Source organism: Macrotis lagotis, chromosome 1, assembly GCF_037893015.1.
Source record: "Macrotis lagotis isolate mMagLag1 chromosome 1, bilby.v1.9.chrom.fasta, whole genome shotgun sequence".
NCBI classification, from domain to species: Eukaryota; Metazoa; Chordata; class Mammalia; order Peramelemorphia; family Peramelidae; genus Macrotis; species Macrotis lagotis.
The window spans coordinates 685,830,176-685,844,406 of NC_133658.1; the positions used below are offsets into that span (position 1 = coordinate 685,830,176).

Genomic DNA, 14,231 nt, shown 5'->3' on the forward strand with positions numbered 1-14,231 from the left:
AAGGTTACAAATGAAAAGTGTTAGGTATCATTCTTGAAGTGACAGATTAAGTTCCTAATCCAGTTATGGTAATGGCCACATTTGTAGTTTAACATAAATTAAGACCTTAATTATATTTGTGGCTATTTTAAACAAAATAACAAATTCCTTTGTACCTGTGAATGTAATTTATAGCAAAGCCAGGTTCATTTTCCAAGCCAATCTATTTCCCACTGCAGAAGAACCCTGTTATAATGGTATAATGTAATTCTTGTTGTAGAATGTTGAAGGAGTAGATTCGCTGGTAGCACAGAGGAGGTTTTGAAGATAAATGAAGATGCTATTCATTCAGGGGTAATTTCATCTTAGAACTATATGAAAGATGTTTCACTCACATGTGGTAGCTGTATGGTCAGGAATTTAAGTGCATTTTCAGTTCAAATGTAATGCTGCTAGATCGATTATGTTGATACTGTATATCTAATAATGAAGAATTCTAGCCTTTTTCTGTTTAAAAAATGGGCTGTCATTTTTTCATTTCACTATTGTGTCTTTATTGTTCTTTTTACTGCAACAAATTAAAATTTGGTTCACTGTTTACTTCATAAAAAATATACAGCTGATAATGCTAACTTAAAAGTCTGTAAGAATTCTTGACCAATGGACTCTATTAACCACAGGAATAATCACATATTTGTATTTTGAAGTCTTTCAGGAATCAGTTTTAAATTTCAGTGACAACTTAGGGTGTTCCATGTAAATTTTAAGTTATTTTGTTCACACATGGTAAAAGGAAAAGAAATTATCAAAAGGAAATGAGAGGCATCTGTTAAATTAGATTCTATACATAACCAACTGTAAACACAAAGGCTCAGTTATGTTTTTCAAAGTTCACATTTCATATATATATATAAACCAGCTCAAGGATAAATCACAAAATGCTTCCTTTTATCAGGTATGCAGAAATAAGCTTAGGAATTTTACATAAGTGAAAGCAAACAGAAAGCCTCCATTTGGGGGCTCTCAAAAAACATTGAAACTAAAAAAATGTAAAATCCCTTACTCTATTCAAATTTTCCTTGAAGTTTCTTTTACTTCTATTTCTATCTTCTCCACAAGTACTACCAATAGAGTGTCAATATATTTAATGATTTAATGTTCTTGACTTAGTTTCTTCTCTTTAACAGGTCATTAGGAAATTTGTGGGAAGAGACTGAAAAAAAAAAAGAATCAGGGGAAGTAATGGCTAACTCAGGAGAAAAAAAATTTATTTCACCCAAAAGAAAAGTGGTTCCTATTTACATTTGGAAAGTAAAGTCAAATTTTATTTTCAATGTAATGTTACTGTCACTATTAAACATATTAATTTACATTAAAGAGTGAAGTCAGGCCAACTTCTACCCTAAGATGTTATGTATACACACCCCTGGCAATTGTTATGAAAATTCTTATTTAAAATAAGAAAAGTACCTAACCAACATATGTCAGGAAATCTTAAAATATACTCCCAAGAATTTTTTGGTTGTTTCCCGGGTTCTTCTGAATGCCATGGTTTGAGTTTAGAAGATTAACAAATAGATGTTGTAAATCATTTCTGTAAAGGTTATTGCTGGTTTCTAAAATGTTGAGGTTTCCCCCCTCATATACAAAGATACATATGTGCAATCATAGGAATCAGGACAATTCTAGAACTGATTATGAGAGTATCTCTGGCTTGCCTAAGAACTGTCAATCAAATCACTGAATACCAAGTTAAGAAATGACCAGTGATTAAAATAAAAGCAACCAATAAGGTGAACCATTAGAATACAACCATTTCATCACCAATTAATATGTCAACAAAAAGGCACCTTTTACTGAAAGGAAAAAAACAAGAATCAGCTATTTCTTTTATCAGCAGGTTTGACATGTTCATGTTCATAACCCTGCATTAATAAAGCCTATAAAAATGCTGACTTTTTTTAAATGATTCAACTGACTAGTATAAGGTAAAGAGTTATTCCCGTTGCTATCTCCCTTTCCTTTTAGAAGATAGAATATTTTTTTAGAAAGTATAAAGAAAAAGTAAGCTAAAGGACCTTTAGCTTTCTTCTTTTCTAAACTTAAAAAGTTTTTCCCTCCATGTAGTGTTTCAGTCATAAGCATTACAAAATTTTTAAATATCTCTATTATATTGTTGGATTTTTTTAAAGGTCAGGCATTTTAAACAATTCTCAGTCATTCCTATTATGTTCAAATCATTTTGAGTATTACTCTTTAGGGTTCATGTAAATGAATTTTCAATTTTAAAAAATAAGTAATAACAGAATCAAATAGTATCTTAAAACATTACATTTTCATTCTACCATAATCTATAAGGCATACATACAATTTTTTCTATTCAATGAAAGTTAATTATTCAAAACCTAAATAATACTATCAATTTTAAAGTACTTTCCATGTTTTCAAAGAGCTTTCTTATTTATGATTTAATCTGACCTTCTTAACCTGAGCCAGGCAGTCATTAGTATTGTGCTTATCTGACCAATGAGGAAAAAGGAGTACATTATAATAAATACTTTTCAGTGCTACAAATATAAAAAAATAATATTTTCTATAAAGTCAAAAATTAATATTCACTATCTGTTGGCTAATTATCCAAAGGTTTCTTATAGTCTAAGAAAAATTAGTGTAACATCCATTTGACATATTTGTGAATATATATGAATGAATATATATGAATGGAGAAACAGAAGGAAAGGAAAGACATTTATTTCTATAAACAGAAATTTCTTGTCCCTCTGGATGTTTCTTCACTATACTTTGTGTTATCTCACTATATACTTCTATAAAAACATGAGAATAAGGAAAAAAACATGGTAACTCAGTTATATTCATTATTCAACCAAAAGAGCTACTGACATTTGGAAAGTTACTACTTTACAAAAAAGAAAAAACCTCCCGAATCTAGAGAGCAGACACTTAAAGAATTTAGTTTTACTGAAGTAATCTTTAAAGACTTATTTATTTATCCACTTTTCTACATCAACAGGTTAGTTAATAAAAGTTGATATTTTTAAAAGCTAATCAAAAAACCCTACATATTTAAACTGTCTTTTAAAGTTTTCAAGCTATTTTCTTCATGGCAACCTTATATGGCAGTTAATATCAGAACTAAAGTTCAGAAAAAAGAAATTACTTGTTCATGATAATACAACTAATATAAGTTCTGAGACATGACTGAGAGACAGCTCTTTTAGCAGCAAGTCCAGTTATAAGAAAATAGGGTCTACTTCATTCTCATTATCAAAACGCAAAGAAAGTAGAACCCAGAGTAAAAAAATGGCATCAATGGTCCATAAATATGTGAGTGCACATGTGTATGTATCTGTATCTCTCTCTCTCTCTCTCTCTCTCTCTCTCTCTCTCTCTCTCTCTCTCTCTCTCTCTCTCTCTCTCCCTCCCTCCCTCCCTCCCCTTTCTCTCTTCTTCCCTCCCTCCTCTTTCTCTCTCCCCCTTCTAGTTCCCTTTGTCCAAAGGAACCACAAACTCTAGGTACTAACTACCCAGTTATATGAATCAATACACAAGGATTCTTTCTTAGTCACACCAGAATCATGCAAGCAAGGAGAAATATTATGTGGGAAGAATATTCTAGAGAAGATACTAAGTTGCTTTTAAACTAAAATCATGAAAATTATTTTAATCATTAACAATCTGACCAATTCAATTTTATAGGTTGAATAAATTACCAAGTCTATGTGGTAAGTGGAATTTAAATTTTCTGATGCTTAAACTGGCAGACTATTAAAATACTTGATGCTTGATAATTTGTTATCTTTTAGAAAATAATCTGGCATTTTATGGATATCTGTCATATTGTTTTGATTTTGCACATCAGAAGTGAGTCACTTTGCTCATTCTTCTATATCAATCCTGTTCTACTCTACAGAAGAAAATTACTCCATAAAGTTTAAATCAGATATCTGCAAAAGTCACATTTATAGTCATGGCTACTATCAGCTGTCAAGCCAAAGAATATTGAAGAAAAACAAGAATTTTTAATATATTCTAGTTAATTTATCATCTAAGTGACACGTATAGGGTAACAAAATTAAAATGGCAAAATGGTTAAGTAATAGTCTACATTTAAAAAGTAACCTTTTTTCTTGTTTGGTTTTAAATCAAAACTGAACTAATTATTTTTTAAAGAAGCAGGCCCAGTGTTCAAATGAATGAGAAGCAGAAAGAAATAAATGACTGCATAAAGTCAACACTAAGATCAACTGTTCAACCACTCAACAAAAATCCTTCTTTCTTTCCATTCCAAAGGATTATTTAAAATATATAACAATATAGATGGACACTGCCGTCGTGGGATTTTTCTAAATAAACACTTATCTCAACATAAAATGCCTTTGTGAAAAAATTTACTGCAGTATTTTCCAAAATGTTACTCTTTAGCTAAAATATTTATTCTTTTTAAATATGAAAAGTAAAAAGTATAATATTATACTAATCAACAACTTTATGGTAACAACCATAAGCGCCAAGGTAGGTGTGAGAGAAAGAAAGTTATTAAAGCCTCAATAGAAGCAAATGTAGAGTTTCATCTTGTTTGTTAAAATGATGAAATATGAAATAGATTTTAAATGAGAATACAGTATGAACAGCCAATTGAGAAACTCCATTCATCCAAAAATCACATATGCAAAAGAAATACTAACATCATTTGTATAAAACAAAAAAATTTAAAGACATACTTTGAGATTTTAAAAGAAAAGAATTTACTATCCTTTTAATTAAAGAATTATTATATAACTATTCATATTCATATAAAAGTATACATGCAGACTTTTCATTCTCTTCCATCTTAAATTTCTCCCTTTTTCATATTATCTTGTTAGTCATCTTTACTTTTTGAAAATACTTTTCCTTGGAAAATAAAATTTCCATTTTAAATTACTTAATTGAACCAAATCTAAAAATAAAATACTGTAATTTGTATTACCCTATATTGTAAAACTCATTCCTTCATTCCTCATTCCTTTTGTAAAAATACACATTTCAAAGTAGTATCTGTTTCAAAAGTACAGTCTGAGGATTTCAGTTAGTGATCTTTTCTAATATAATTCTGATATTCATCAATCTGTGATCAATGTGTACAAAAGGAACAGCTACAGATGAAGTTTCTTCAAGATGTTTCAAATTGGATTAAAGACAGAAGATGTCTAAAAACTACTATCCATACATTTTAATCTTTGTAAATATTTCTATTAAGAAAACATGAATAAATTATATAATCTCCCTTCATTGATGTAATCTACTAACCTAGACTGAAAAATTGTTTAAGAATAGGGTGGTCTTAAATATGTACTAAAAAAGGGTTATAAAAGTAAAAATTTTAAGTTGACAAATATTTGCTACAGAAAAAATATTAAAATTTACTGTACCAATAAGGCAGTATTGTGCAATTACAACAAATCATATTGGCAATTTTTAAATATTTAATGTTGGAGTATTTGGGAAAAAAATTCAATTCAACTTAAAATGAAATAAATTTTCAAGAGAAATGTAACATCTCCATTTAAAACAAATATTTAATTACCTGAACGGCAAGAGAAGAAGCATTATCAGAAAGCAAAATTTGTTCCCCTGTAGGAAGAAAATGAAAGGATGTCCATTCAAAAATGTGGCTTCTAAACTGGTAAAATAGTCATTTTTTTATAAAAATTAATTTTAGTTCTCTCATGAAAAAATTTACACACCAATTTATTTCATTATATGATTATAGTTTTCAGCTGTATTCCTATGTAACAAGATCTTTCCTCCAGAATTGCTTTATCATTTATCTCATCTTATCAAATACATAGATATATGTGCATAATATGTAAGAAATTAAAAATCCCTTCTTTGAAAAAATATTTATTTTAAATTTTCTAGGATAATTCCTTGATGCTCAATCAAAATTAAGTAAAATACTATCTACTCCTAACTCCACTAGTTAAAAGTAAAAGCATTCAGAATCCTATAAAACCAGCTTGCAGTTAAAATTGCTCAGTGTGTCTAGGTCTGTCACACAAAAGAAAGATGACAAGTTTGCTGCAATAAAAATTCCATGCTTAGAAGACTAGGGCCGCTGCCTATTAGTCTTCATTACTTTGCAGTCTTCTGACAACTGTAGCAGGCTGCTGAGCCCCAAATGGGGTCCATAATGTGATCTGATGATATATGAAGAGCTGCTAAAGGGAGCCTGAACCATCCTAGCCTATACATTTTAACAGTTCCTTTTTACTGAGAGCCCACTTTACCACAAGACTTCAAAAATCTGCTGCCTCAGCTATTGGTGCAGTAAATCTGCCAACGGTGCCTGCAACCACATCATTTTACACTGCCTACAGCAGCCAATATAATGAGTCAATAATAAACCAAGGACCTTATAGGCCACAAATACTTGGTTTATATTGGCAAATGCAAGTTTAGCTAAAACTTACTCTTAAGACAAACATAAGGCAGTTTCTCTCAATGTTTTGCTTCTCTCTACTGTTAATCGTACTCAATGAGATTTCTTTTAAACATATTTTAAAAGGAAGTCATTACTAATTGCAGAAATAAAGTACTCACCTTTCAGCTGCTGATAAAGTGTAGCATCCTCAGGCCAAGGTTCTGTAGCTGTTAAAAAAAAAGTTAGAATTATATACACAAGGAAAAAATAGCCCCCAAACCAAATTAATGAATGGGCATTTGCCTATAACAGTTAAAGGCAATTGCCAAGGTTACCTTAAATATGGCAGACTTTCAAGGCAATGCATTCCAGGTGATACAGTAGGATGTACAAGGTGGGGGAATGGAGGGAAAAATGTTATCTTGTCCTCAAAAATTAATGTAAAATTTTGGAAAGTCTATATGAATATTATATCACTCATAAAAAATCAATGATGTTTCTTTCAAACATAACTAGATCTGCATGAAAGGTACAAATGCATATTATCATGTTATATTTTTTCCCATTGTCCATAGCCACCATCATTTTGAAATAAAGAGTCCTTTTATAATATTCTAGGACATTCCATTGCCCTCCCAGCTCACAAAAAACCAGCTCAGACAAGCAAAGCAGTAAGATGAAGCAACATGTAACCACAAAGTAAAACAGAGCTAGTAAAGATACTTTTAAGCCTGAATTCAATCTTAGCCTTATTCCTTTAACTTCTTTCCTGATAAGTTTCTGTAGTCAAATTAATTACATCAGCCTTAAAAACAAAATGAATCCAGAAAACTGGGTACATCCATGATGATGCAGTGAATTAGATAATATTATAAATTATGTGTTGATACTGGTGATAAGACAATAACAGATTTTACAAAATCTCATTTCTAATTATAACATCTATAGCAAAAACAACCATTGTTAGCAAAGGAGTGAAATTAAGTGACCATTTGCAAAGGCTATAATACTTGAAATGCACAATCTTGGGAAATAGTACAGAGCTATAGGAGTCTTTCTTAAAAACCTGATCAAGATTTGTAACAAAAAGTAAATCCCTTTGTTAAAAAAAAAAATCACACATTAGATTTAGTTGGATGAGATTTCAGAATGCTCTACACCTCATCTTCAACATCTCAGAATTCCTGACCTTCAATACTCAGCACAGTATTCCTGCTCCAGAAAGCTCTTTCCCAGTCCTGGGTCCATCTCACTATTCAGCTGCTGGGGTCTTCCCTCTTCTATACACCTGAAACCCATGAGAATGTTCTTTGAAGGAATGGGTTTGGGACAGCTAGGTGGCACAGTGCATAGAGCACCAGCCCTGGAGTCAAGAGGACCTGAGTTCAAATCTGACCTCAGATACTTAATAATGATCTAGCTGTGTGGCCTTGGGCAAGCTACTTAATCCCATTGCCTTGCAAAAAACAAAAAAACAAAACAACAAAAAAAAAAAAGGAATGGGTTTGTTTCACTTAAGTCTTGCTGTTCCTAGTGTTCCACATTTTGCCTAGAACAGAGTAGGTGCTTAAACATTTGTTGATTCAATTTAACTAAAATACATTAATCACCTATTTTGTACAAGGCAGCTGCCAGCTAATAAAAATCCCTCAAATCCCTTTTTTGTAAGGGATTTCTATCTTGCAGGAGAGAGATGCAACATGCCCCCTGAGGATGGAGTTAGAATGATGCAAGATGGGAAAAATGACTATGAGTAAATGATGGCCAATGCACCTGTGCAAGCCTAAGCAAGCCTGAGCCTGATCTTAGGGCCCCTGCATCCCTGTTTCTGCTTTGTTTCTTTACTGACTACATGAGGGCTCAAAAAGATTGTGTCCATGTGAGAGGCAATTTTGAGTGAGACATATCAGAGGTCTTGGGTCCCTCACTGAGGTGCCTGGCGGCAAGGGAAGCTTCTGCATTAGCAAGCAGGGCCTCTGACAGTCTGACAAGAGCATGTTATTTGGACAGTATGGCGCTGAGGTGGTGGTGGTTATTCAGCCAGGTTACTGAAATATAAAAATGCCTATTTAGCAGTCCCAGACTGCTCATATTCTGAAGCTTAAATCTCCTGGGAACAGATGCTATTTCTGTTTTAAGTCTCTGTTAATGGGTGCCTTCTCTTGTATAGAGGAAATAAATAGCTGACTTATAACAGATTCCTATTGTATGCTATTACTTGTATTTCTATTTCTCCTTTTGGGGAAATAGACTAGGCAAAGGTCCTAGACTTGGGGATGGGGCAAAAAAAACAGAGTGAAAGAAAAAGTCTTACTTCCCTTATCGGTCAAGCGCCCCCTGGACTGAACCCAGGATGCACCTGTGTATATGCAGAACAGAGGAGTCCCTTAATAAAGAGGGAGAGGATGCAGAGATTAAAATAGTTATAAGATATCAAGAGACAGAGTAATTTTTTTATAAGAGATTACATTTATATAAAGCACTATGCCCCCAATGGGGATTTGGGAAAATTACTTAAAGCTAAGTTTTGGTTTAGGTTTAAGATCCTGAACTCTGAGTCAGAGCCCCAGCTCCATAAAAATCTAGATGTGTGACCTAGTCCTTTAAACTTGCTGAAACTTGATCATGTTATCTGTAAAATGCATCCTGTTTACTTTACAGGGTTGTTTTTTTACCTTGTCTTTTTTTTCTTTAAATGGACCTGTGATTTCATTGTACAAACAGTTGCTAGTGAAAGAAAATTCCTTTAATACAAAACTCAGTACCTTTTGTACAAGCTTGAGTCTTAAGGATAGTTGCCTGGGGGATGATTTGCCCAAGGTCACAAATTCAGTATGAGTCCAGAGGCAAAACCTGAAGTCAGAGTTATAATTCTACAGCAGCCCTATGCATCTCACCAAACTGATCTCAATAAGATTATATAAATATATATGTATGTATGAATAGTAAAATGCTTTAAATAAATGTAATTTTTGTCATCAAAAAATTACCAAAACAGCACAGAAGGAAAACACAAGGTAAACTGAGAAAAAAGAGTTAATATCTAGAGGATCAATTTTCTTAAGTTGAAGGTCTCTGATCTCAGTCTTGAAGACCAGGGTTAATGGATAACAAGGGAGGAGGTTTGGGGGATGACATGGGGAATGATTTGGAGGATGGCATGAGGAATGACTGCACAAAGGTTGGAAATAAAACATCAGACAACAGCTAGCAGTCCATTTTAACTGAAAAGACAGAGTTGGGGCACCTGGGGCACAGTGGATTGTGCACCAGCCCTGAAATCACAAGGACCTGAGTTCAAATCCAACCTCAGACACTTAAATTAGCTGTGTAACCTTGGGCAAATTAACTTAACCCCACTGCCCTTCAAAAAAAAGAAAAAAGAAAAGACAGAGTTGGTGATGTAAAGTCAAGGGAGATAAGGCTAAAAAGAAAATAATGAAGGGGGTTAAATTCCATACTAAAGAGTTTGAATTTTGTTCTGTAGAAGGCAGAAAGTTATAGGTCTGTGAACAGAGAAATGCAAAGGTCAATCCAATGACATTACATATCACTATATATCCACATGGATATTTCAATAGAAAAGTTATAACTTTCTCAAAAAAATTCATAAAAACAAATGTGCTCATATCCTTCATAAGTATTAATTCATCTTCAAATACTCCAAAAGATAGAAAAAAATAGAAGTTTATTCTTAAGTCAATAATTCTTTTAATAATAAGAAAAAATCCAAAATGTTGATAAGACTATGCCAAAGAATTTTGTTATTTTGTTAAACTTTTTTTTAAAAGTTCAGAGTTTTGTATGCAATCTTTTTTTTTCATATATTTAAATATTGATTTCTTTTGCTGACTGTGGAGTTTTCTGAAGAAACTGATGTGGATACAAAAAGAACTCAACATGCAACTTGGACTTTATATACTGTAGGGCAACTAACATGATGAATATAAAAATGATACAGTTCTATAAAAGTAATATTATGTAGATGGACATAAAGGCATATAATTCTATAAAAGTAGGATCAGATGAATGAAATTTCAGAATGAATTGAGGCTGACAGCAAACAGGGATTTTAAAATTATAGTAGAAGAAAGGAGAACATCAACCAAGAGATAGGACTATTGGTTGGGGTGATACTGCAGGCTTCTGTCTGCACCTGAGACTCAATTCCAGACAGCGGCCTAGAGTAGAATAACAAGGGTAAGAATTCCAGACCAAAAAAGAATCTTACAGTTCAGTCACTGAATCTGCAGTCTCCCAGAAGACATTAAAAAAGGCATAGCAGTCTATCAAAACTTCCCATCAGGGACAAACCAAGAGGAAAAACTATAGGTCAGTATTCATTGCAGCTCTTTTTGTGGCAGCAAAGAATTGGAAATCAAGGGGATATCTATCAGTTGGGGAATGGCTGAACAAACTATGATATATGATGTGATGGAGCACTATTGTTCTATTAGAAACCAGGAGGGATGGCAATTCCGAGAAGCCTGGAAAGATTTGTATGAATTGATGCTGAGCAAAATGAGCAGAACCAGAACACTGTACAGCCTAACAGCAACATGGGGGTGATGATAAACCTTAATGGACTTGCTTATTCCATCAGTGCAATAATCTAGGACAATTTTAAGGTATCTGCAATGGAGAATACCATCTATATCCAGAGAAATAACTATGGAGTTTTTTTTTTGGTGTTTTTTTTTTTTTGCAAGGCAAATGAGGTTAAGTGGCTTGCCCAAGGCCACACAGCTAGGTAATTATTAAGTGTCTGAGACCGGATTTGAACCCAGGTACTCCTGACTCCAGGGCCGGTGCTTTATCCACTATGTCACCTAGCTATCCCATAATTACGGAGTTTAAACAAAGACCAAAGACTATTACTTTCAATTTTTAAAAAAAATAAGTAATTGTCTTATGTACTACACAATTTTGTTATCTCTAATATTTTTTTTTCCTCAAGGGTGTTTTTCTCTCTCAACACATTCAATTTTGATCAATGCATAGCATGGAAACAATGTAAATATTATCAGATTGCCTTTAATGGGCGGGAAGGGGGGAAAGAAGGGAGGGTGAAGGAAAAAGTGTAAAATTCAAAATCTTACCAAAAAATCAAAAAATGAAAGGGAGAGACTACTATTTTTATATATATATATATATATATATATATATATATATATATATATATATATATATATAATTGGAAAACAAAACATTTATATAATTAAAAAAAAAAACATAGGTCAGTGAGTTTGAAAACTATAAGAACATCCTGCAACTGCTCAGCAGACAGCAAACATCTAGAATAAAAATGATCATCACAAAGAGCCTGAATGGTTTCCTCATGAACAGTTTCTGGGGCAGCCAGATGGTACAATGGATAGAGCCCCAGCTCTGGAGTCAGGAGGAACTGAGTTCAAGTTCTGCCTCAGACACTTGATACTTATTGTGTGACCTTGGGCAAATCACTTAACTCCATCACCACACAAAGAACAGTTCCATTCACACTAATAACCTTTTTTTACAGCATTCCTTACATCAGAAAAATATTTGAGAAAGTATTTCATATGACTCTTTTTAATTGATATTTTATTTTTCCAAATACATATTATGACGGTTTTTTCCATATTCATCCTTATGCATATATGCATATGTATATTTTTAAGTTACAAATTTTCTTTCTATCCTTCCTTCCTACCCCTCCCCCTCAGCAACAAAGTCAGGTTAATTAGATAGATAGATAGATAGATAGATAGATAGATAGATAGATATACACACACACATTTGTATTTTAATATGTTTACAGAGAAGTCATTTTTGGTATAAGGAATTAAGGGAAAAATACATAAAAGATATTTTTTAAGAAGTAAAGGATTTTTTGTTTTGTTTTGCTTTTCTTCCTCTGAGGATAGCATTGCCCAAAGTCTGTTTAATAGGGTTGTCCTAGCTCTCTGAACTGCTGAGGGCAGCAGCTATATCCATCAAGATTGATTATTTCACAATATTGTTGTTAATGTGTACACTGTTCTCTTGGTTCTGCTCCCTTCACTCAGCATAAGATCCTATAAGTCATTCCATGCATCTCTACAGTCTGACCATTAATGGTTTCTTATAAAACAATAATATTCCATACATAACTTGTTTAGCCCCTCCTCCAATTGATGGGCATCCTCTCAATTTCTAATTCTTTGCCACTACAAAAAGAGCTCCAATGAATATTTTGGAACATATGGGACTTTTCCCATTTTTTATGATTTCTTCTGGATACAGGTCTAGAATTGGAATTGCTGGGTCAAAGGGAATGAATAGTTTTTTGGGATATTAATGCACATGGCTCTTTGGGATAGTTCCATAGTGCTCTACAGAATGGTTGGATCAGTTCTCAACTCCACCAGCAGTGCATTAATATCCCAATCTTCCCATAACCTCTCCAATATTGATCATTTTCCCTTTATGTCATCTTGGCCAATCTAATAGATATGAAGTGATATCTCAGAGTTGTTATAATTTGTATTTCTCTAATAATGATTTGGAGCATTTTTTCATGATTATATATAGCTTTAATTTATTCATTTGAAAACTGTCTGTCCATACCCTTTAACCATTTACCAATTGAGGAATGACTCACAACATTTGATGCAGTTCTCTATATATTTCAGAAATGAGGCCTCCATCAGAACTCCTAGTTGAGAAGATTGTTTCCCAACTTTCTGCTTTCCTTCTGATTTTGACAGCATTGATTTTATTAGTGGAAAAACTTTTTAATTTTATTTAATTTAATATAGTCACAATCATTCATTTTGCAGTTTATAATGAATTCTATTTCTTATTTGGTCATAAATTTGTCCCCTTTCCATAGATTTGATAAGAGTATTTCTTGGTCTATTAATTTATCTAAGGTATTGGCCCTTTATGTCTAAATCCTGTACCCATCTGACCTTATTTTGATATAGGATGTGAGATGTGGGTCTATGCCTAGTTTTTGCCATACTATTTTACAGGTTACCCAACAATTTTTGTCAAGTAGTGAGTTATTATCTCAGAAGCTGATGTCTTTAGGTTTTTCAACCAGTAACTTGCTGTAGTAATTTACTGCTGTTCCTTTTGAACCTATTCTAATCCATTGAGCCATTACTCTATTTCTTAACTAGTACCAGGCAGTTTTGATGATTACCACTTTATAGTACAGTTTTAGATCTGATAGAACTAGGCCACCTTCCTTTATATCCCTTTTGTTGCTACAAATGAATTTTGTTACTATTTTTTCTAGCTCAGTAAAATAATTATTTGGTAGCTTGATGGGTATGGCACTGAATATGTAATTTAATATGGGCAGAATTGTCCTTTTATTATATTAGCTTGACCTAACCATGTACAATTGACATTTTTCCAGTAATTTAGATATGACTTTATTTGGGTGAGAAGTGCTTTATAATTGTATTCATACAGTTTCTGGGTTTGTCTTGGGAGGTAGATTCCAAGTATTTAATATTATCTACAGTTACTTTATTTTTTTTTTAGTTTTTTTTGCAAGGCAATGGGGTTAAGTGGCTTGCCCAAGGCCACACAGCTAGGTAATTATTAAGTGTCTGAGGCCGGCTTTGAACTCAAGTACTCCCCTGACTCCAGGGCCAGTGCTCTATCCACTGTGCTCCCTAGCCGCCCCTACAGTTACTTTAAATGGAATTTCTCTTTCTATTACTTGCTCTTGAGTTTTGCTGTTCATGACTCTTGTGGAAAAGATGGCAAAACATGGGCAAAATCATTTATATTCATTTGAAACTGACTGAATGTTCAGATGTAAATAAGTGACATGGATAATAGCATAGAAAGC

At 32.9% G+C, this 14,231-nt stretch overlaps 1 protein-coding gene across 5 annotated transcripts in view; it reads right to left on the reverse strand.

Annotated features, from left to right (window-relative positions):
• Nucleotides 1–14,231, reverse strand: part of MTX2 (metaxin 2) — a 134,130-nt gene that overhangs the window by 91,759 nt on the left and 28,140 nt on the right. For all 5 annotated transcript variants that reach the window (XM_074215642.1, XM_074215644.1, XM_074215643.1 and 2 more), the window contains exons 2-3: nt 6,583–6,630; nt 5,567–5,613 (exon numbers count right to left, since the gene is read on the reverse strand). In XM_074215642.1, the coding sequence (XP_074071743.1) occupies nt 5,567–5,613; nt 6,583–6,630 (95 nt within the window). The remainder of the gene's footprint in view (nt 1–5,566; nt 5,614–6,582; nt 6,631–14,231) is intronic.